Genomic DNA, 24,538 nt, shown 5'->3' with positions numbered 1-24,538 from the left:
CCTCCAGGCTTTCCTCCCAACCCAGGTCTCCTGCACTACAGGCGGATTCTTTACCGTCTGAGCCAGCAGAGAAGCCCAGGAATACTGGAGTAGGTAGCCTATCCCTGCTCCAAGTTATCTTCCCGACACAGGAATCAAACCATGGTCTTCTGCTGGGGTCTCCTGCATTGCAGGTGGGCTGTTCATGAGCTGGGCTACCAGGGAAGCCCCAAATATCACCTCACACTTGTCAAAATGGCTATCATCAAAAAGACCACAGTTAACAAATGTTGGTGAATAAATGGAGAAAAGAGAACCCTTGTCCACTGTTGGTGGGAATATAAATCAGAGAGGTCACTATGGAAAACAGTATGGGTGTTTCTCTAAAAACTAAAAGCTGTTGTATAGTTCTATTGCCATATTTTATAGTAGTTCTATTTCTGGGTATTTATCTGAAAAAAAAACAGAAAAGGCTAATTTGAAAAGATACATACACCCCCCAGTATTCATAGAAGCATTGTTTATAATTGGCAAGATATGGAAGCACCCTCAGTATCCTTCAATGAATGAATGGATAGAGAAGATGCGATATCTGTACATATACACAATGGAGTAATATTCAGCCATAAAAAAAGAATGAAATTTTGCCATCTGCAACAACATGGATGTACTTGAAATAAGTACAAGAAATAAGTCAGAGAAAGACAAATACTGTATGATATCACTTATATGTGGAATCTAAAAAGTAAGACAAATTAGTGAACATAAAGCAGGAACAGATTCACAGATACAGAGAACAAACTAATGATTATCAGTGGGGAGAGGGAAGGGGAGGGAGACACAAGATAGGAGATTAAGGTAGAAGATTAATCTAAGGTAGGAGATAGGGTAGGAGATTAATCTAAGGTAGGAGATAGGGTAGGAGATTAAGAAGTACGAACTACTATGTATGAAATAAATATACTACAAGGATATAGAAGAATGTAGGGAAGACCACTCGGCCATTCAGGTATGACCTAAATCAAATCCCTTATAATTATAGAGTGGAAATGACAAATAGATTCAAGGGATTCGATCTGATAGAGTACCAGAACATCTATGGACAGAAATTCATAACATTGTACAGGAGGCAGTGATCAAAACCATCCCCAAGAAAAATGCAAAAAGGCAAAATGATTGTCATAAGGCAAACGAGGCCTTACAAATAACTGAGAAAAGAAGAGAAGCAAAAGGCAAATGAGAAAAGGAAAGATACAACCATCTGAATGCAGAGTTCCAGAGAATAGCAAGGAGAGAGAAGAAAGCCTTTTTAAGTGAACAATGAAAAGAAATAGAGGAAAACAATAGAGTGGGAAATACTGGAGATCTCTTCAAGGAAATTAAAGGTACTAAGAGAACATTTCATGCAAAGATAGGCTCAATAAAGGGCAGAGATGGTATGGACCTAACAGAAGGAGAAGATATTAAGAAGAGATGGCAAGAATACACAGAAGAACTGTACAAAAAAGATCTTCTTGACCCAGATAATCACGATAGAGTGATCAGTCACCTAGAACCAGATATCCTGGAGTGTGAAGTCAAGTGGGCCTTAGGAAGTATCACTATGAACAAAGCTAGTGAAGGTAATGGAATTTCAGCTCAGCTATTTCAAATCCTAAAAGATGATGCTGTGAAAGTGCTACAGTCAATTTGCCAGCAAATTTGGAAAACAACAGTGGCCACGGGACCGGAAAAGGTAAATTTTCATTTCAGTTCCAAAGAAGGGCAATGCCAAAGAACATTCAAATTACCGCACAATTGTACTCAAAATTGTACTGCACAATTGAATTCAAAATTGTACTGCACAATTTTACATGCTAGCAAAATAATGCTAAAAGTCCTTCATGCTAGGCTTCAACAGCATGTGAACTTACAGATGTACAAGCTGGATTTACAAGAGGCAGAGGAACCAGAGATCGTATTGCGAACATCCATTGGATCATAGAAAAAGCTAGAGAATTTCAGAAAAATATATGCTTCATTGACTACACTAAAGCCTTTGACTGTGTAGTTCAGAACAAACTGGAAAATTCTTCAAGATATGAGAATACCAGACCACTTTGAATGGACTGGGTCCAAATTGGGAAAGGAGTATGTCAAGGCTATATATTGTCACCCTGTTTATTTAACTTACATGCAGAGTACATCATGTGAAATGCCAGACTGGATGAAGCATAAGCTGGAATCAAGATTTCCAGGAGAAATATCAATAACCTTATATATGCAGATGACACCACCCTTGTGGCAGAAAGCGAAGAGGAACTAAAGAGCCTCTTGATGAAGGTGAAAGAGAGTAAAAAAGCTGGCTTAAAGCTCAGCATTCAAAAAAACAAAAAGATCATGGCATCCAGTTCCATCACTTCATGGCAAATAGATGGGGAAACAATGAAAACAGTGACAGATTTTATTTTCTTGGACTCCAAAATCACTGCAGATGGTAACTGCAGCCATGAAACTAAAGGATACTTGCTCCTTGGAAGAAAAACCGTGACAAGCCTAGACAGTATATTAAAAAGCAGAGACATTACTTTGCCTACAAAGGTCTGTATAGTCAACACTATGGTTTTTCCAGTAGTCATATATGGATGTAAGAGTTGGACAGTAAAAAAGGTTGAGTGCTGAAGGATTGATGCCTTCAAATTGTGGAGAAAACTCTTGAGAGTCCCTTGGACAGCAGGGAAATCAAACCAGTCAATCCTAAAGGAAATCAACCCTGAATATTCATTGGAAGGACTAATGCTAAAGCTGACAGTCCAGTACTCTGGCTTCCTCATGCAAAGAGAACTCATTGGTGAAGACCCTGATGCTGGGAAGGATTGAAGATAGGAGGAGAAGGGGACAACAGAGGACAAGATGGTTGGATGGCACCACTGACTCAATGACATGGGTTTGGGCAAACTCCAGGAGATAGAGGAGGACAGGGAAGCCTAGCGCGCTATAGTCCATGGAGTCGCAGTCAGACACTACTGAGCAACTGAACAACAGTAACAACAAGGATTTATCATACAGCACAAGAAATGCAGCCAATACTTCATAATAACTGTAAATGAGATATAACTTTAAAAAATTGTGAATATTTTGTTGTATACTGAAACACTGTACATCAGCTATACTTCAGTTAAAAATTAATTGAAAATAAAAAGAAAACCACCTATAATGCCATCACCACGAAATGTTAACTTTTGGTATTATGCCCTTCCATTGCATGGATCCTTGTGTGCATGTCCATACTTGTTTTGTTAATTAGAAAATTACTTACACAGCTTTGTATCCAGCTTTTTCATTCATTATTGTATCATGACCACTGTCCCATATTATTGATATTCCTGAAATTGAAAGTCTTAGTCGCTCAGTTGTGTCCAACTCTTTGCAACCCCATGGGCAGTAGCCCACCAGGCTCCTCTGTCAGTGGCATTTTCCGGGCAAGAATACTGGAGTGGGTAGCTATTCCCTTCTCTAGGGGATCTTCCCTACCCAGGAATCAAACCCAGGTCTCCTGCATTGGAGGCAGATTCTTCACCATCTGAGCCACTGTGGAAGCCCCATTGATATTCCTGGTAACTTAATTTTTTTAATGACTTTCATTATAAAGGTCTTTCATTATATCACCCCCTACTGTTGAACATTTAGGTTGCATTGAGCCATGAAATTAAAAGACGCTTGCTCCTTGGAAGACAAGCTGTGAGCAACCTGGACAGCATATTAAAAAGCAGAGACATCACTTTGCTGACAAAGACCCTTTCGTCTAGTCAAAGCTGTGGTTTTTCTGGTAGTCATGTATAGATGTGAGAGTTGGACTATAAAGAAAGCTGAACCCCAAAGAATTGATGCTTTCGAACTGTGTCATTAGAGAAGACTCTTAAGAGAGTCTCTTGGACTGCAAGGAGATCCAACCAATCAATCCTAAAGGAAATCAAGCCTGAATATTCATTGGAAGGGCTGGTGTGGAAGCTGAAACTCTTAATAGTTTGGCCACCTGATGCAAACAAAGAACTGACTCATTGGAAAAGACCCTGATGCTGGGAAAGATTGAAGGTGGAAGGAGAAGGAGATAATAGAGAATGAGATGGTTGGCTAGCATCACCGACTCAATGGACATGAGTTTGAGCAAGCTCCAGGAGTTGTTGATGGCCAGGGAAGCCTGGCGTGCTGCAGTTCATGGGGTCGCAAAGAGTCGTACACAACTGAGCAACTGAACTGAATTGAGCATGTTTACTTGATTCTGAGTAACTGTTGGTTGTAAGATCTGCTATTAATTCAAAAGTTTTTTGGAAAAATTATGCTTTAAACTTGTATATGACATAGAAGATTCATCCTAGTTTCAGAAACTTTTATTTTTTTTAATATTTATTTATGTGGCTGTGCTGGGTCTTAGTTGCAGCATGTGGGATCTAGTTCCTTGACCAGGGATCAAACCGAGGACCCCTGCACTGGGAGCTCAGAGTCTTAGCCACTGGACCACCAGGGAAGTCCCCTCAGCAACGTTTAAAAGCCAAAATGTGAGTCTTGTGTGTGTAGTCACTCAGTCATGTCCAACTCTTTGCTGCCCTTTGGACCGTAGCCTGCCAGACTCCTAAGTCCATGGGATTCTCCAGGCAAGGATGTTGGAGTGGTTGGTATCTTCCCAACCCAGGAATTAAACCTTCTTCTCCTGTTCCTAGATTACAGGCAGATTATTTATCCACTGAGCCATTGGGGAAGCCCCAAGTGTGAGGGACTAACTTACTCAAAATGTGAGTCTTAGAATAAAGGATACTCAGAATTCATTATTGCATGCATGCTGTGATGAACATCAGTAAACCTAAATATTAGACTGTGTCTCTGATTAAATTTATTTAGGGTGTATTTATAGAAGGAATAGGTGATGCAGTTGACTCTGCAGATAAAATGGCTTACAGAAATGACATCGACCCTTCAAACATTTATAGCAGAGAGGATTATATAGAAAATAGAGTTAAGTTATTATGAAACACTGATAAAAGCTATAATTGGAGAATAGGAGAGGGATAGCTAATTTAAATTTGGAGGAATTATAGAACACTTTCTATGTAGCATCTAAAGCTGTCTGAGAGATGAATAGAAGGGAAGAAAACTTAATCTTCCAAGGATCAAATGTGAGAGATCTTACCGCATTGGGATCACTGAGGTATTTGAAGACATCTGGAGGTTTAAGGTAGAAGGATCAGCAGAAAGTGTAAGTAAGCTAAGAATGGAATTACAGCCATTGGATTGGCAGTTAGGGCTATAAATGGCTTCATCAAGATCATTTTCAGGAAAAGAAGCTGATTTGAGATGAACAGTAGATCCAAAGATAATTAAGCAGAGGCCTTACATGTAAACTTTTCTTAAGAATGTTTACATGAAAGAGCAAAGAAACAGATTGAAATGTAGTGTCAGAGAGACTAGCATACTTGTAAGCTTAAGGGCAATACTCATTTGAGAGAAAAAAAATGGAGATATGGCACATGAGATTTCTAATGGAGAAGATTGGAGTAGGCAAGAGAGGACTGGTCAGGGATCCTGGTGGAAGAAAGTTTTGAGCTGTGGCCAGTATATATTACACTTTGGGATTAGAAGAAAGATGAATGGGGGGTGGGTCTGTATGTGTGTATCAATGAAGTAGGAGCAGCAGGAAGGAGGCAAGGCTGGGTCATCAAGTTGAGTAGAGGCATTTGAGGATAAAGGGAAAGGTTTGCTAACAGTCTTTAAGAGAAATGAAGAACAGTGTGGAGATTACTTAAAAAACTGGAAATAGAACTGCCATATGACCCAGCAATACCACTCAGCATACACACCAAGGAAACTAGATCTGAAAGAGACACGTGCACCCCAGTGTTCATCACAGCACTGTTTATAATTGCCAGGACATGGAAGCAACCTAGATGCCCATCAGCAGACGAATGGATAAGAAAGCTGTGGTACATATACACAATGGAATATTACTGAGCCATTAAAAAGAATTCATTTGAATCAGTTCTAATGAGATGGATGAAACTGGAGCCCATTATACAGAGTGAAGTAAGCCAGAAAGATAAAGACCAATACAGTATACTAACGCATATATATGAAATTTTAAAAGATGGTAACGATAACCCTATATGCAAAACAGAAAGAGACACAGATGTACAGAACAGACTTTGGGACTCTGTGGGAGAAGGCGAGGGTGGGATGTGCTGAGAGAATAGCATTGAGACAAGTATACTATCAGTGGTGAATCAGACCACCAGCCTAGGTTGGATGCATGAGACAAGTGCTCAGGGCTGGTGCACTGGGAAGACCCAGAGGGATAGGATGGGGAGGGAGGCAGGAGGGGGGATTGGGATGGGAAACACATGTAAATCCATGACTGATTCATGTCAATGTATGGCAAAAACCTCTACAATACTATAAAGTAATTAGCCTCCAACTAATAAAAATAAATGAAAAAAAAAAAGAAATGGAGGAACTTGATAAAGGGCAGCAGGTTCAGTGATTCTTGGTAGTCATGAGGGAAATCAAGAACTAATCTATTAATACATGAATATGACAAAAGAAAGTGCTAGGGTGGTCTCTATCCAGACTTGGGGCTCTGTTGGGTAGGTAGGTAGAAAGGAGAGAATCACCACAGACACTGTACATTTTTTAACCTCAGTTTGAAAGAAGCATTGATTGTGGTGAGGGTTGCACATCTCTATGAGTATGCTAAAAACCACTGAATTGGATACTTTAAATGGGTGGATTATATGGTATCTCCTGGAGAAGGAAATGGCAATCCACTTCAGTATTCTTGCTTTGAAAATTCCATTGTCAGGGGAGCCTGGCAGGCTATATAGCCCATGGGGTTGCAAAGAGCTGGCCACAACTGAGCCAATATCTGGTATCTAAATTACATCTCAATAAAGCTGGTATATACTTGTTTAAAAAGAATCTATTGAAAAATAAGTATTGCTGGTCTTTAGTTTTCAACCATACATCCTTTCTATTTTAAAGACAGGTGAGATCACATTTTATTTTTTCACTTGATAGTTTGTTTTAACCTACCCCCTTCTATTCTTTCAGTCGCTGGGTGAGTCGGAGCGCCACTGCACAGCGCAGGAAAGACCGCCTTCGCCAGCATTCCGAGCACGTTGGGCTGGACAATGACTTGAGGGAGGTATGTAGGTTGCCTTCTGGGGACGCCTTGATGCAGGAACTGTTAACTAGGCTTATTTAGTCCAGCAGGTATCATTGTGTAGGTCCTCTTGCATTCTTCTAAAAAAAATAATTGTTCAATTTATGTTTTAAAATAGTAATTCTTTTATACTGACTTGACATAGCTGAAACACCTTTTTTTTTCCATTTTGTAATTTTAATACATCTAAAATAAGGCTGTAAAACAAGTCTCCCTGTGGACCACATCAAGTAGAGGCTGAGCTTAGGATAAAGTTTTGGTCAGTATATCTCCTGAAGGGGAAAAAAGGTATAAGAAGCATAGACTTTCTAAGTTTCAGGCATAATTAAAGCTTAATAAATATATATTTGCCTGTGATTTGTCCTTGGCTTGTTCTCACCATTTTTAGGAGTGTTTTAAAATTACTTTAAATTAATATCCTTATGCTTTATTTGTACTATTTGAAAATAAAACAGTAATTATACATTTGAATAATGATAAGTGATTTTTAATTTTTTCTTGTGATCAAAAAAACGTAGTCAATTATCTGTTAACTCTTTTCTAAACTCAAATGGGTAAAAAAAAAAAAGGCAGAAAACGTCATTCTGAATATATATATTGCTTTTTTGTTGATTTGTTCATACATACATGGTTTTAAACATTTTCTTAAGAACTGAAACATAGCCTGTCTACTGCTTTTCTTTGTGCTACTATATTTCTTTCCCTTACCTTCTGCTGTGACTTTATCATATGCATGCTTGTTTTGCTTGTCTCTTTCTCCCATCCTTTTCTTTTTTGCTTTTCTATCATTTGCACTTCTCCATCCTCATAGCCTTCCGGGGAACTTGTGGTCTGTCAGAACTCCATGGCATTCTGGGAGTGGGATCAGGGTCCACCTCCTCCTGCACGACTTCCTAAAAAATCCTTCTCTGAGTGCTGCCTGGTATGTTCTTTGCCTGAAAGTCCTTTGCAGATGTTCCTGAATCTTGTCTGTGGCGTTCCTTGAATCATCCACGTGTGTGAGTGCACATAGCTCTAGATGCCTCACATCACCTTGTGATGTGAAATCTTAGCTCTCCACTTCCTTTTGTGACTTGTACCTCTTCATGATGGTGTTTGCGCTAACAAGAGTATTCTCTACTTTTGGCAGAGAAAATTGATTATTTGAATCCCAAATCAGTGGTATTTTTGAGGGAGAAGAAGGGGACTAGATTTAGCACACTGTTTTTCTTCCAAAAAGGGGAAATATATCAAGTATTCAAATTTTCTTTTACTTAAGCATTTTCCAAAGTGCAGAAGTGATTCATTTTCAAACAACTTTTCTTTTGCTGAGTTTATCTCTACAGTGTTTTATTTTACCCTTCCTTGTTCCTGGTCTGTATTTTATATGGTCAGAAAATCAGATCACCAATATAGAATCTTAGTGCTAAGAGAAACAGTTGAGGTATCTTTGTTCAGCTTGACATGATTTAACTGAATCCAAGTGTGAGTTGATCAGTCATGTCTGACTCTTTGTGTCTCCATGGACTGTAGCCTGCCAGGCTACGCTGTCCATGGAATTTTTCAGGCAAGAATACTGGATTGGGTAGCCATTCCCTTCTCCAGGGGATCTTCCTGACTCAGGTTTCGAATCTGGGTCTCCCGCATTGCAGGCAGTCTTTACCATCTGAGCCACCAGGGAAGCAAGTCCAAAAGGCTTTGTCTAAAGTCCGATGGACGCAGAGGCAAAGCTCGGCCCACAGGCCAGGCTCCTGACTCCAAGCCAGTACTCTTCCCAGGATCCTACACACTGGGTTGCACTGAACATGACTCACCTAAGGGTCAGAGTTACTTAGGACTTTTGGTTGTATTTTATCCCATTATGACATAGTAAGATAAATTTACTTAACTTTACATTGGTCTACTCTTCACATGCTCCATGTTGGTTAGAGGGACAGGGTATTTATTAGATGAAAGCCTGTACTGAAGAGCAATTACTTCAGTGCTTATTGAATAATAGGATATGTTTTTATAGGTAGTTCCTACTATTTTGGGCTTCCCTGATAGCTCAGTTGGTAAAGAATCTGCCTATAATGCAGGAGACCCCAGTTCAATTCCTGGGTCGGGAAGATCCACTGGAGAAGGATAGGCTACCCACTCCAGTATTCTGGCCTGGAGAATTCCATGGACTATTAAGTCACATAAGAGTCACATAAGGGTCACAAAGAGTTGGACACGACTGAGCAACTTTTACTTTATTCACTCACTTTCCTACTATTTTTGGCTTAGACAGAAATGAAGAACAGCATAGTAGAAATCTCAGAAGAAACCTGGGGTGACCTTCCTATGTAGGAAAATGGACTTTATTATGAAACCACTCCCTGTGAAAGATTTCTTCCATCTCAGTTTTTTATCTTAAAATGCACCTTTTCCTCAGTTACCCCGAGGAAAGCACGTCTTCATTGTCACTTGTTTATTGTGAGGGCACTGCTTTGCTTCTGCAGTATGCAGAGGCAGCCTCACTTCTTGCTGTGAGAAGGGGTCTTTAGCTACCCCTGTATTCATTCTGCACATGTCCATGGAATGTGGCTTGTTATGTGGCTTCCACAAAGGTGCTCAGAAGGAGAGTTTGCATGTGACTCTGTGGAATTCACTGTTGGCTAATACTGTATCCGCCTCATATGTGCTGGCTGATCAGTGACTATGGCCACTCAAAGGACAGTCCCATTCTAGCTTGCTGTCATTTATATTATAAAACAGAACCTAAATTTTAAACAGTGCTTAATTTTTAATCCAATTATTGACTTTTTAAAATCTATTCATATATTTCAGAGAAAAGGAAAAACGCCTGAGGCTTCTTCCTATTCTCTTGCTTTATCATGTACCTCACTTCTTTCATTGTAGCTAGTGTATTCCTTCCTAAGCCAAGTGTGATACTTCAGTGTTCTTGAGAATTGGATCTTGTAGTGGTTCTCTCTGCATTTGCACAGTCCTAAAGATGGAGGAATTGAGGCCTGTGGTGAAACAACCCTTTTAACATTAGCAGTTAACATTTGTTTTTACCAACCATTTATCTCTAAGTTGTAATGTTCCAAATAACATTAGTACAACCTGAAATGATAGGAAATGCAGGTAATTGTAGTCTCATATATGATCCCTGTCTTATATCTCAGGTTTATTTTTCTGAAATTCTTCATTTCCTGCTTTTATTTATACTAACCTTCAGGATGTTTCACACAGCTCTGTTACCGTTAGTTTCCCTGGTGGAGATTGTTGCCTCTCGTTGTCAATTTTCCCTCTTCCTTTTACCCTCTAAAAAGGATTTGAAGCGGGAAGAAATATACACAACTAACCATGTGCAGAGTCCATTTAATTTTTAAATCCATCCTTAAAATAAGTACACTGGAAAAGAGATTATTTTGTAAATGCTGCCTTTTGTCAGGAGGGTCGGGAAGTAGAAGGTAAATGGCTTTGTTGAATCCCTAATTGGTGAGATTTTTAACAATTGTACTAAATTTAGCAGGTTATTTTTCTTCCAAAGGGGAAATGTGTTAAATGTGCAAAAACTCTCTTTTATTTAAAGAATGCAAAAGATTTTACACATATTTTTCTTATACTATCAAATCTCCCCTTAAGATAGTAAAGATAGATTTCACATATGTGTCTGTGGGAGGATGTGCTGGCTTGCAGTCTCTCTCACTCCAATAAACTGCTGGTTTTACTATATAATTAGAGGAATTATTCTCTAAATACAAACCTAAGACACTTAGACTTCTTGGAGATTCTGCCCTGCGGTCCTGACACCAACATAAGGTATCCGGATGAGCTTTTGCAAGTGCCACAGAAAGGAGAGAGATAACAGCTGTCCTGAACTAATTACATGTAGTGTTTCTCTTACTGGAAATTCACTAACCAAAGTTCAAGAGCAGTGGTCTTGGTTTCTATGGTCCTCTCTGAGCCATCGTGTCTCCTAAAATAATATGATATTTCCGATTTCTTTTGACCATGGAACAAGGCAAAGTAGGGATGTCTCAAAGTATCTTGGAAATAAGAGGTCACCTCCTGCATTGGGAGTACATGATACTTTTCAGAGTGGTCTCATAGCCTTTGTTAAGAGGCAGGTGGGCTTGCTTTATGCTCATTTTATGAGTAAGCACATATGCCTGATGTCATAAAATTCATTGCAGCCATTTTCCAGAGCTGACTTAATTTACTGTTATGACTTGATTAGAACAAAGGACAGCACTGCCCAAGAGGCTGGAAGCGCCTCACGGCTCTTGATCTGTAGGGAAATGAGTGGAGGAAACCAGTGATTTGAGAATCACTGGGTTCCTGGAAAACCTTGAGTTTGATATTCACTCAGACACCCCAGTTTTTCCATCCTAGCCATGATCCCAATTAATCACACACTGTATATTCCCACTGAAAAGACTGAATGAGTTTTTATTTGCTGTGGCTTCTGTCACTCTCATTTTCATGGGACTAACAGTAGAGGGAGTGTGACTACCCTCTGCCTTTCAGTGTACTAAACCTTGAACTGCTGTTGCACATATATAGACGTACGGCCTTTTTTTGCATTTTGTTCCTGCACTTATTTTTAAGGTTAAGTAGGTTAGGTTAGAAGAATATCTGATGTTTATGCATTAAAAATACTCTTTAATTTTTAGAAATACATGCAAGAGGCACGAAGTTTAGGAAAAAACCTGAGGCAACCCAAATTGTCAGACCTTTCTCCTGCAGTGATTGCACAGACCAACTGGAAATTTGTAGAAGGCTTATTAAAAGAATGTAGAATGAAGGTACGTATTACTCACTGGCACAGGACAGTGCGCATCCATGTTCTCTCCATGTGTGAAGCTAAAATGAACTGAGCCAATCCCCACTTGAGTCTTTAGCTTCACTAGAAAGACACTTAATACTGGGGCATAAACCTCGTGTGCTCTTTACTGAAGTCATGAACCTCTGTGAGTTCTGTCACCCACAGAATCAGTGACATGGGAGCCCTGCAGCTTTTCTTACCTTTCAGCTGTTGCTGTCTTCCTCTCCAACATGGACAGATATTAAGCCAATCAGAAGTTCTGTCAGGGATGTTGTCAACTTATGTGAAAGGCAGCACATTTTTTGTATGTGTTTGTATGTATCTATGTGAACCTGTGTAGAACCTCATCTGTGCCCATATGTGTGTGCATATACCCATAGGAAGAAGATCTTAGCCGTGTTGTAGGTTTGTGTGTTATACATGAGTCTCCTCTCAGATATCTGTGTTTATCAGAGGTAGCGCTACAAGTTGACAAAACTCAGAACATCATTTCAGCCATTCATTTATTTGACAGTCATTTCTTAAGTACCTTCTCTGTGTTCAGTAAATGCACTATGTCAGCATCAACTTGCAATGCTGAATCACACAGACATGGTCCTTGCCTGAAGTAACTAGATTCTCTTTCACTTACATTTTATGAGGATAGTTAAGTCTGCTGTAAGTTACCATACTTGAAACTGATTTCCATTTCCTTTCCATTTTCTGGTACATACTCATTCCAGAGAAGAGATGAAAGGGAAAATGAAGAAGGAAAAAAGAGGTCTACTTCACTTACAAATTACAGAGTTCTGAAAAAATTTAGAACTGCCTGTTTGTATTGTGGTTTTTGCCTGAGTGCAATCAAAACTAAGTGTGAATATCTTTAATGTGCTAAGATGGAGCATGAGTGGTGGTGGCAGGATGGAGTTTTGGATTCTATGATAGATAGTAGATCTGGTGTAATTGCCCAATGTTATTCAAGTTAGTAGCTTCCCTGGTGGCTCACATGGTAAAGTGTCTGCCTGCAATGCTGGAGACCTGGGTTCAATCCCTGGGTCACGAAGATCCCCTGGAGAAGGAAAGAGCAATCCACTCCAATACTCTTGCCTAAAAAATTCCATGGGCTGAGAAGCCTGGTAGGCTACAGTCCATGGGGTCACAAAGAGTCAGACATGACTGAGCGAATTCATTTCACTTCACTTCATTCAAGTTAGTAATCTGAAAATTGTTGTACATAAGCATTTTCACGAGGATACTTTAAAATAGCATCAGACTCTCTCTTTAGTGGCTCTCTATTTCTCTGATAGAATAGTTATACATGATATTATTCATTAGTTGACCATAGAGATTAAGACACTTTCCCCAAAGTGATTCCAAATCTGCAGTTAGAAATATAGTGAAGGGAACCCAGGTCTCCCAATTCAGGAATTGACTTGATGGCTCATTGCTGGAATAACACTTGAGATCACATGTGATATTTTCAGACGAAACGCATGTTGGTGGAGAAGATGGGACACGAAGCAGTGGAACTGGGCCATGGGGAAGCAAACATAACTGGCTTGGAGGAGAACACCCTGATTGCCAGCCTCTGTGACCTGTTGGAAAGGATATGGAGCCACGGCTTGCAGGTCAAGCAGGTAACAGGTTCAAGAGGCCCTGCTGACAAGACCAGTTACAAGTCCTGTTAAGAAAAGTAACAAAAAGGAAAAAAGCCATAAAAATGAAAGGATAAGTCCCTTTGTCACAGGATAATGAGAAATATACCACAGACATTTTAATTTCAGAAAAAGAAAATACAACCCATGATTAGCAAGCAGTTTGGGGCTCCTTTCCTGGTAAACAGGAAAAGGTAAAAGAACACATTCACTGCAGGGACTGTATTCACTGTAGATTCCATTAAGTATCTACTTTCATCACTGTCTAAGAAAAAAATCTAAATATTAGTCAGAATCAACAGTTCTTTGCCATTTTAAGTTGTCTGGTAATTCAGGGTGGAAAAATTAGATGCTTTCTTTGCTTTTGTCCCTCTTATTTCCCTTTCAGTTTTTTTTTTTTTTTTTTTCCTGCTCTGTGCATCTTTCTTTCTTCCTCATCCTTTCTGTTTCTCCTCCTGCCCCACTTTTCTTCCCTCATTGCTCCTGCATACATCCAAACATGTATTGCATACACAAATACATTCTGTGCTGCTAGAGCCTTTAATTCCACGCTGACTGATGTGGCGAGTGTAGACAGCCCTAGTTACATACAGTGAAGTAACAACCCAGCTGAAGTTGGGGATTTCCATGCCTGCACTTCTGGCCTTTGCTTAGCTGCCCTTCCCCAGGCTGCTGCCAGCCTTGTGAGTGAGGCAAAGGGTGACCCTCACTACACATGGAGTGGGATGCTCAGGATGTCACACACCTAGGAATGGATGAACTGCAGTTTCCCAGCTTAAGAATAGGCATTTCAATGTGAATGGTTTTGATGAGAAGTTATTTTTTAATGAATTGTTTCTTATAAAATGAAAAATCATATATGCCTTGTACTTTCAGGGAAAGTCAGCTTTGTGGTCACATTTAATTCAGTTTCAGGACAGAGAAGAGAAACAAGAGCACCTTGCAGAGTCGCCAGGTGAGAATTCATTGGCTTGATTGTTTCTAGAGCACTGGCAGCAGTGGACCATATGAAAACTCAGTCCCTATGGCTTTGTCTTCACCTCTCTCTCCCTCAGACTGACACTCACTCACCCCATCTTTCCAATAGTGGGTAGAGTGAGAGGAAGAATATTACTCACTAACTCTGAGACCTGGGAAAAGTCCCTTTTGACCGTTTTGATCTTCAGCTTCCTCATCCACAGATTGGGAAAATAATATGAGCCATGCCAAGGCTATAATGTTGATCAAATCAGATAACATTTGAAAACCTCTAATAAGGTGTAAAGAATCATATAAGTAGTATTCCTACTCTAACCAGTATTAGGGTATGGTGTATACTGATTTTTTCTTGAATAAAAGTTTTATCACATTGTTAATAATCTTTCAGGGGAGAAAGCATGTGTATATATATATTTCAAAAATCTTCAGAAATCATATTCTTCAATTTATAATGAGACATCTTATGTTACACTGTCATGTTTCATTAGCTCTTTAATTATATAGGATTCCTAGATGCTCTACCTATTGTATATTTTTCATAAAAAGGAGCTTGTTTTTCTTTAAGCAAAATAACCATCTGTTTCATAAAAAGAAGTAATAGTAGAGAGTTAGTAGAGATAAAATGTTTTACACTGAATCAGCTATTTGGGAACATTTTCTAAAATTATGAATTAGACATTGAAAAAATATTTTTTAAAGACTTATTTAAAAACAACAAACTCATAAGCCAACCACTAATTTTAGAAACAAAGCACTGCAGAGACTTCGCTGTGGTCCAGTGGCTAGGACTCCATGCCCCTAATGCAAGGGGCCTGGGTTCAGTCCCTGCTCAGGGAATTAGATCCCCCATGCCACAACTACAGATCCCACATGCAGCAACAAGGATTGACGGTCTCGTGTGCCATGCTGAAGGCCCAGCACAGCCAAAAAAAAAAAATATTTTTTTAAAAATAAGGAAAAGGAAGCATTGCAAATATGATTGAAGCACACTATTTCCATTCCCCTCACTGCCTCTAGAGGGCAATACTACTCTAAAAGTGGTGCTTATTATTGGAAACCTACTTTTTTCAATGTATCCACTGAGACAGCTAGGAATAGGAATTGGATACTACACTGCCCTCAGTTCAGTTCAGTCACTCAGTGGTGTCTGACTCTTTGCCACCCCATGAATCACAGCACGCCAGGCCTCCCTATCCATCACCAACTCCCGGAGTTTACTCAAACTCGTGCCCATCAAGTCGTGATGCCATCCAGCCATCTCATCCTCTGTCGTCCCCTTCTCTTCCTGCCCCCAATCCCTCACAGCATCAGGGTCTTTTCCAGTGAGTCAACTCTTCTCATGAGGTGGCCAAAGTATTGGAGTTTCAGCTTCAGCATCAGTCCTTCCAAAGAACACCCAGGATTGATCTCCTTTAGGATGGACTGGTTGGATCTCACTGCAGTCCAAGGGACTCTCAAGAATCTTCTCCAACACCACAGCTCAAAAGCATCAATTTTTCGGCACTCAGCTTTCTTCACAGTCCAACTCTCACATCCATACATGACCACTGGAAAAACCATAGCCTTACTAGACGGACCTTTGTTGGCAAAGAAATGTCTCTGCTTTTTAATATGCTATCTAGGTTGGTCATAACTTTCCTTCCAAGGAGCAAGTGTCTTTTAATGTCATGGCTGCAATCACCATCTGCAGTGATTTTGGAGCCCTCAAAAATAAAGTCTGACACTGTTTCCATTGTTTTCCCATCTATTTTCCCATGAAGTGATGGGAACGGATACCATGATATTAGTTTTCTGAACGTTGAGCTTTAAGCCAACTTTTTCACTCTCCTGTTTCACTTTCATCAAGAGGCTCTTTAGTTCCTCTTCACTTTCTGCCATAAGGGTGGTGTCATCTGCCTATCTGAGGTTATTGACACTTCTCCTGGCAATGTTGATTCCAGCTTGTGCTTCTTCCAGCCCAGTGTTTCTCATGATGTACTCTGCATATAAGTTAAATAAGCAGGGTGACAATATACAGCCTTGACGTACTCCTTTTCCTATTTGGAACCAGTCTGTTGTTCCATGTCCAGTTCTAACTGTTGCTTCCTGACCTGCATATAGGTTTCTCAAGAGGCAGGTCAGGTGGTCTGGTATTCCCATCTCTTTCGGAATTTTCCACAGTTTATTGTGATCTACACAGTCAAAGGCTTTGGCATAGTCAATAAAGCAGAAATAGATGTTTTTCTGGAATTCTCTTGATTTTTCCATGATCCAGCAGATGTTGGTGATTTGATCTCTGGTTCCTCTGCCTTTAAAACCAGCTTGAACATCTGGAAGTTCACGGTTCACATATTGCTGAAGCCTGGCTTGGAGAATTTTGAGCATTACTTTACTAGCGTGTGAGATGAGTGCAATTGTGTGGTAGTTTGAGAATTCTTTGGGATTGCCTTTCTTTGGGATTGTAATGAAAACTGACCTTTTCCAGTCCTGTGGCCACTGCTGAGTTTTCCAAATTTGCTGGCATATTGAGTGCAGCACCTTCACAGCATCATCTTTTAGAATTTAAAATAGCTGAACTGGAATTCCATCACCTCCACTAGCTTTGTTCGTAGTGATATTCAATGTAGTTTACCCTAATTAGAATAAATTCCTAGGAAGAAATAGCTATTTGTAGGATGAAATGTTGCAAAACCAAGCTTTGTTAGGCAGGGAGGCATTTGACTTCTACGAAACAGGCATGTGAGTTTGAGTAAACTCCAGGAGTTGGTGATGGACAGGGAGGCCTGGCATGCTGCGATTCATGGGGTCGCAGAGTCAGACACAACTGACTGACTGAACTGACTGAAACAGGCATGTGAGAATGTCCATCTGCTAGAGTGAGCAGCTACCAGGCAACACCAGGAAGTTCATGGCTTTGAATAACCAAGTCCTGGGTGGTTGAGCTAGAGACCAGAGACTCAGCCATTTGCAGGGCGCTTCAGGCAGTCGGTAATGACACTAGTGAAACTCGAGTCAGGGCTCAGAAACACGGAATGTGTGAAAGCCTCATGCAGTCATGCTGCATTGCCAAGTGTCAGTGAGGGCTGGTGATCCAAGAATAAACACAAGCTAAATATTACACTGGTCCTAAGTAGGATTAATGTAAGCTGTGTAGCGTTTGAAATCAAATTGACTGTCTGTTTGGAAGGGTGGATTTGATAAATATTGCTCTAACACTTGTGATGATTCAGCCCATGAAGTTAGGACTTAAAAATATGACAGTGTGAAATGTATATAAAAACATCAGTTTAAAAATAAAATTCATTATTGAGAAACACTGTTCTAATTATACAGAAATTAGCAGTTCCCTGACTTTAATGATTTTAAATCTGGTGTGTGTTTTTTTTTCCCAAAAAATTGTTTGCCAACTACTTAGCTTTCTAATTAATGGCAGTAAACAGTATGCATCTTCATATTATGCAAAGATCCTCCAAGTCCTTAGAGATTCACAGTGAATTTGAACACAGCTCTTCCTAGCATTGAGCCAGGAAGCAGCCCTAAACAAGAATCAAACATTTTAAGGATTGTAGAAGAATGGAAAAAGTCTGTCTTAGCAAGAGGACCATAGCAGGGTAGACTTGTCTTAAGATTTTTTGATAGATTTTATTTTTAGAGCGGTTTTAGGTTGATGGCAATATTGAGCAGATGGTTCAGAGATTTCCCCTAAACCCTGTACCCCCGTACATGCATAACCTCCCTCATTATCCTGCTTCTCCACCAGAGCAGTACCTTTCTTACAGTTGTTGAAACTTCGTCGACACATCAGCACCCTAAGCCCATATTTATTTACATTAGGTTTCACTCTTGATGTGTCATGTGTACTGTGGGTTTAGACAGATACATGGTAATGACATGGATCCACCATTATAGTGTAATATAGAGTAGCTTCACTGTCCTAATAATTGTCTATTCCACCTATTCATCCATCCTTCTCCTCTAACCCCTGGCAACCACTGATTTTTTTAATTGTCTCCATAGTCTTGCCTTACCTAGAATGTCTTAGTTGACATCATGTGGTATGAGGCCTTTACAGATTTGCTTCTTTCACTTAGTAGTATGCACTTAAGTTCCCTCCATATCTTTTAAAACTGTCTTAATTTTGACCTCATCAAATTTTGACAAAGTCACTGTACCTAGTAGTTAGAAGTCCTATTTAGAGAGAGGATCTCAGAATGTAGTTGATTCTAGAAAGAGAACCATTCTTGATATATCACCCAAAAGTTTCTACCTTTAAAAATGTGGACCAGCTTAGACGTGGGTGTTGTCTCCAAACCTTGCATCCTCAGGTAAGTTTTGACTAAACTTTAAATGCACTTTTAAAATAATTAGCAAGGGACTCTGGGAGAAGGCGAGGGTGGGATGTTTCGAGAGAACAGCATCGAAACATGTATATTATCTAGGGTGAAACAGATCACCAGCCCAGGCTGGATGCATGAGACAAGTGCTCAGGCCTGGTGCACTGGGAAGACCCAGAGGAATCGGGTGGAGAGGGAGGTGGGAGGGGGGATCGGGATGGGAAATATATGTAAATCCATGGCTGATTCATGTCAATGTATGACAAAAACCACCACAATATTAAAAAAAAAATAAAGAAAAAAAATTAAGAGATGCTCTGTTTGCAAAAAATAAAATTATTGGCAAGGAGTGGGGTAGAATGCAGAAGGGAATAGAAATAGTAGTTTAAATGGTTCTTCTAGATCTGGCCAAGAATTTGGAGTCACTCTTTAAACGTCTGATCTTCATCAAAAGTTTCTTTTTTTACTTACCTGCCCGTGAGTATATTATGACTCTGTAAAATAATACATGCAGTCTCTATGCTCTGTGTACTTGCTGTCTATGCAGTAGTATTCATGCAGGCAGAATACAAAGGACATTTCTGTGGCTGAGTATTAAACCAGTGTTTGTATTGAAGGAGAAAGTAGCCTATTGGATTTGAGTATAGCGAATTAAGAAACACTAAGAAGAAGTTCCCTGTTGAACTAGTGGTTAGGATTCCAGAGTTTCACTGCTGTGACCCAGGTTCAATCCCCTGGTGGGAACTGAGATCCTGCAAGCTGTGCAGTGTAGCAAAAAAAAAAAAAAAAGAAAGAAATACTAATAGAAATATACATTTGAATAGTTTATAAATTTTTCCTCTGTCTAGAAGAGACTTCCTGGAAACTTTCTTAGATTTTAGATCTCTAGATTAAAACTATGGCCTCATTCCTTAACTCCTAATCTACATTTTTGTTCACAGGCTTCTAAACTTCCCTCCAAAGGTTGCTAATAAAATACTGTATTAATTTCCTGTAGTTGCCATTATATAGGACCACAAATGGGATTGTAGAAGTACTGGGGGGTTAGGACTTCAGCACCTTTTTGTTGACAGCTAATGCACTGTTACCATCAATCTATCCCATTAGCAGATTTTTCATAAGTCTCTTATCTCCAGCCCTAGTTCCTAGACATCCATAGGACCTCAAACTCAACTCATTCTGAAACAAACTCATTATCTTAGCACCTCTCCCTCCTGTCCCAATCATACTTTATTCCTTCTCATTTTCACTGAATGACATCATAACCCTCTTCTCAGTCAAGAAAGCCAGAAAGTCATCCTTAATGTAACAGTCCACTGGACATGACATCAGAATACTCTACCCCTTTTAATTAATGGAATTTTTTGGGCAGATTTCTTAACCTCTTTGAGCCTCAGTTTTTTCATTTGCAAAATCAAGATTAAAGGAAAGTTATGATTATGGAATAGTATATAGTAAAACAGTTTATTTTCATACTTAATATTGTTTTGACTTTGAGTCTTGCTTACCCTTAATCTAGTTATTTAATTCCACTGCATATTTCTCCTCTTTGTTTTCTCTGGCTGCCACTGTCTTAGTTCATCTACAAGCTGGCCTCTGAAACAACTTCTAGCTCATCTCCCTTGTAGCATTTGTACCGTTACACTGGGCTTCCCTGGCGCAGATGGTAAAGAATCTGCCTGCAATGCAGGAGACCCAGGTTTGATTCCTCAGTTGGGAAGATCCCCTGGAGAAGGAAATGGGTGCCTACTCTGGTATTCTTGCCTGGAGAATCTCATGGGCAGAGGAGCCTGGCAGCTCCAGCCCTTGGGGTCACAGAGAGTCAGAGGTGACAGGGCTAAGTGCACACACACCATCACACTGTCCTCTACCTGACTGACTGAAAAGCGGTAGGGAACTTCCCTGGAGATTCAGTAATTGAGACTCTGCACTTCCACTGCAGGGGGTGCGGGTTCAATCCTTGGTCAGGAAGTAAGATCCCACATGCCATAGCATGTGGCCAAAAAAAAAGCACTGAGAAGCATATCATTTATTTTCAAAATCTCTTTCCCCTCCCTAGGATTTCTGTATGTTTCTAACTTGTTGTTTAAGGTTCTGCCATCTGGCCCTAAATAATCTTATCTTCTTCAATGAGTATTTGCTCAGCATTTTCAGGGGCCTTCTGGATATTCTAAGAATAGGATATAACCAAGCCTCAAGAGGCATATAATCTAATAATAAGAGTAACAGAAGTGTTAAATTGTGGTAGATTTGTGATAGAAGTTCAGTATTACAAGTCCCACAAGAGAAAGGGAATAACTTATCTACCAGTGTGCCTAGGGGAGAAAGTATATTCAGAAAAGATTTCACACAGAGGCAAAATTAAAGCTAAATTTCTTTTTTTTTCTTTTGAGAATTTACTTTGTGCCAGGCACTATTATAAGTGTTTTACATCTGTTTGAATAAGGTAGGTATTGTGACTGTCCCCAATTTGCAGGTGAGGAAACAGACTATAGAGGGGTTAAATGACCCACCTGAGGCCAGTGAGCTATTAATTTCTCTGTAGGGTTTGAGAAAACCATCTTCTTAACCATTATGCTGTACTGCTGTCAATCTGAGGTGATAAACAAGAAAAATACAGAAACACTGTAAAAGCAAAAGCCTTTAACAAATTGCGTGAAGATGTGAAAAAGTATATTGTGTGTTTAAGGAATATGGTACTGATGAACCTGTTTACGAAGCAGGAATAGAGATGCAGACATAGAAAATGGACTTGTGGACACAGTGGGGGAAGGGGAAGGTGGTACTGACATATATACACTACCATGTATAAAACAGATGGCTAGCGGGAAGTTGCTGCATAGCACTAGGAGCTCAGCCTGGTGCTCTGTGATGACCTAGAGGGGTGGGATGGTGGGAATGGGAGGCAGGCTGAAGAGGGAGAGGATATATGTAGACTTATGGCTGATTCACATCCTTGTACAGCAGAAACCAACACAACATTGTAAAGCAATTATCCTCTAATTAAAAATAAATTATTTTTTTTAAAAAAAAGGAATATTGATCAGTGAAGGATGGCATGGAAAGAGGATTCCAAAATAGGATTCCTAGAACATGCTTAGACCTGTGAATGTTCTTTTTGTGGACGCTGCAGCTTTTTTAAATGTCAGGCTCCTCTATTATTTAATATCGCACCTGTTCTCTGCCCCCTGAAGCATGATTCCTTCTGTTGTCCTGTCTTCCTCTGGTCAAGTTGCCAGATTATGGTAACTCAGCCCCTTTCTCCTGCCTCATGGTCTTTTTCTTTTTCTCTTCTCCACCCATTTCTTACCAGGTGTGTGGCCATCTTATATGCTGTCTAATCATCTTGGGTGTAGAAGCATTCTCTGAAGCATTTCACTTTCTCTCCAATAAAAGGGATGTGCTTTCATTAATTAACACACTTACATGGTAATAGTCTCAAACAGGAAGACAAACAACATATTGCCTGCAAATCTCTGAAATAGTATCCTCAGTGTCTGTTACCTCTTGGGTATTGAGATCAACCAGTGTTTTCAGTGACCCATTGAAAACTCCCTCCCCAAACTGCCAAGACAGATGCCCTATTTATTACCTACTTGGTAGGGAAGGCCCTCAAAAGAACTGCCTTTAGGTTGGTCTGGCTACATTCTTTTTGTCCTGGCAACTCCATCAATGTTCATTTATGTTATACCTGCCAAGTATCAGTTGAGCTTCTTGCATCAAGTGCCAAAAACTTGCAGATCCTTATCCCCCAAAATGTTCCCTGTCTTCCTTCAGTGCCAGCTTCATATAAACTTGTGTTCCGATATTGTATCCTAGCCCCTGAAAGTAGAATGGGTCTAAAAACTGAGAAAATGCAAGTTTAATGTACAGTGAAAACCCGCATCCTTAATTCTCATTTTGTGATGTATCTGCCAAGTGTGGTGTTGCAATTTAGTTTTCATTTACAGATGAGGAAATGGAAATAAAGGGCACTGAACTCCACAGAATCTCACTTAAAGTGAGATTGAGCACTCCAACAATATTGTTGTTACTGTTTAGTCCCTAAGTCGTATCTGACTCTGCAACCCCATAGACTGCAGCCCACCAGGCTCCTTCCTCTGTCCATGGGATTCCCCAGGCAAGAATACTGGAGTGGGCTGCCATTTCCTTTTCCAGGGGATCTTCCTGACCCAGGGAAGATTCTGAGTCTCCCACATTGGCGCCACTGAGCCACCAGGGAAGCCCAAGTACAATATATTAGCCAATAATTGATTGTTTAGCCATAATTATATAAAAGAATAATCTTTCCTTCTTACATAAATGTTAGCTCTTCAGGCTTCATAAGAGAATGACTCATAGACATTGTACTTCTAACTGTCCATTTAGATTACTCACTTTGTTTATCATACAAACTGTTACTTGGATTCTGAACTTGAAGTAGAAACTTACCAGACTATAGAATCCAAACTCTTAAGTTTTTCTTTTTAAACATTTTTTCAAAAGGGAAATTTTATGATTATAGCTAATGAGACCAGAGATGATTCATGTACTTAGTAGGTTAATTTACAGACACTGCTTTCCTGTAATTGTTCAAAGCTATTAGAATGATAACTTTAGAAAATGACTGGCCCTTCTGGCCAAAATGTACACACATTGTCTTATTTGCTATGTGGCTTCTTATGATTCATTTAAAATTTTCAGATAAAGCCCCATATTAACAAGGAAGAAAATAGCTAGTTTACTGTAATAATAAAGTAGGAATACTGGGTAAAGAAATTTGAGCTTTTCTATTATCTTTAAAATTTGTTCATATCAAAGTAGCTTCAAAGTATTTATTTGTGGAATGTGAACCATGTAGATTTTTTTTAAAGTCTCTACTGTTGTTTTTCTAATACTTTGCTGATATTTTTCTACATAGTTGCCCTTGGACCAGAAAGAAGAAAATCTGACTCAGGAGTTATGTTGCCAACCCTCAGGGTCTCTCTTATCCAAGACATGAGGTATCTGTTATATGTGCTAGCATATGGTGATAACTTTTGAAATATTCATGGTTTTCATATAAATTGCTCAAATAACTGTGACTATGGTATTTTTTGCCTATGTATTCTGAAGAAAACATTTTTTATAATCTCATTTATTTTATTTTTGTACTGTTATGATTTTCCTGACATTAAATCCAAAGGCAAAATGCAACTGAGAAGTTTTTTAAATATCCCTAAATTATTTTACAATTTCTTTTGTTCTTTTTTTTTCTTTTTAGTATCCTTAAATTCCTACTATCCCCAGATATAAACCAAAAAATCTGCAAATAATATCAAGTTACTTAACAGAAAAATCTCCATCAGGTAGATTTCCTTTGAAGCAAATGCAAATCTGAAAATTATCACATGCAGTTACTGGTTTTAAAAGTCATTAGAAGGCATCAACATACCTAAAATAGATTTATTGAATGAGGAAGACAGAAGTTTTTTCTTTTGAACATTTTGGTTCCTTTTTAGTTAACTTTTAAAATACATGGGTTTAATGTTACAACATTTAATTATTGATGTTTATCTGATTTGTCAAAGGCTTACAACTGAAAAGCATAACTTTTATGAGTAGTGTCATAATACAGTAGTAGCACATCCTGACTTCACACAAGCTGTGTGATACCAGGCACTTTTGTAACTTCTTTTTGTCTCAGTTT

General features: G+C 39.4%; 1 protein-coding gene across 3 annotated transcripts in view; it reads left to right on the top strand.

The window, feature by feature from the left end:
- DENND5B (DENN domain containing 5B) overlaps window positions 1–24,538 on the top strand; it is a 219,297-nt gene that overhangs the window by 162,542 nt on the left and 32,217 nt on the right. For all 3 annotated transcript variants that reach the window (XM_020879840.2, XM_070453894.1, XM_070453895.1), the window contains 5 exons: window positions 7,057–7,150; window positions 11,794–11,925; window positions 13,409–13,561; window positions 14,456–14,534; window positions 23,771–23,852. In XM_020879840.2, coding sequence (XP_020735499.1) covers window positions 7,057–7,150; window positions 11,794–11,925; window positions 13,409–13,561; window positions 14,456–14,534; window positions 23,771–23,852 — 540 coding nt within the window. The remainder of the gene's footprint in view (window positions 1–7,056; window positions 7,151–11,793; window positions 11,926–13,408; window positions 13,562–14,455; window positions 14,535–23,770; window positions 23,853–24,538) is intronic.

The sequence above is a fragment of the Odocoileus virginianus genome, chromosome 23 (genome assembly GCF_023699985.2).
Source record: "Odocoileus virginianus isolate 20LAN1187 ecotype Illinois chromosome 23, Ovbor_1.2, whole genome shotgun sequence".
Classification (NCBI taxonomy): domain Eukaryota; kingdom Metazoa; phylum Chordata; class Mammalia; order Artiodactyla; family Cervidae; genus Odocoileus; species Odocoileus virginianus.
The sequence above is the reverse complement of the archived record's forward strand: the minus strand, read 5'-3'. Positions and strand labels throughout refer to the sequence as shown.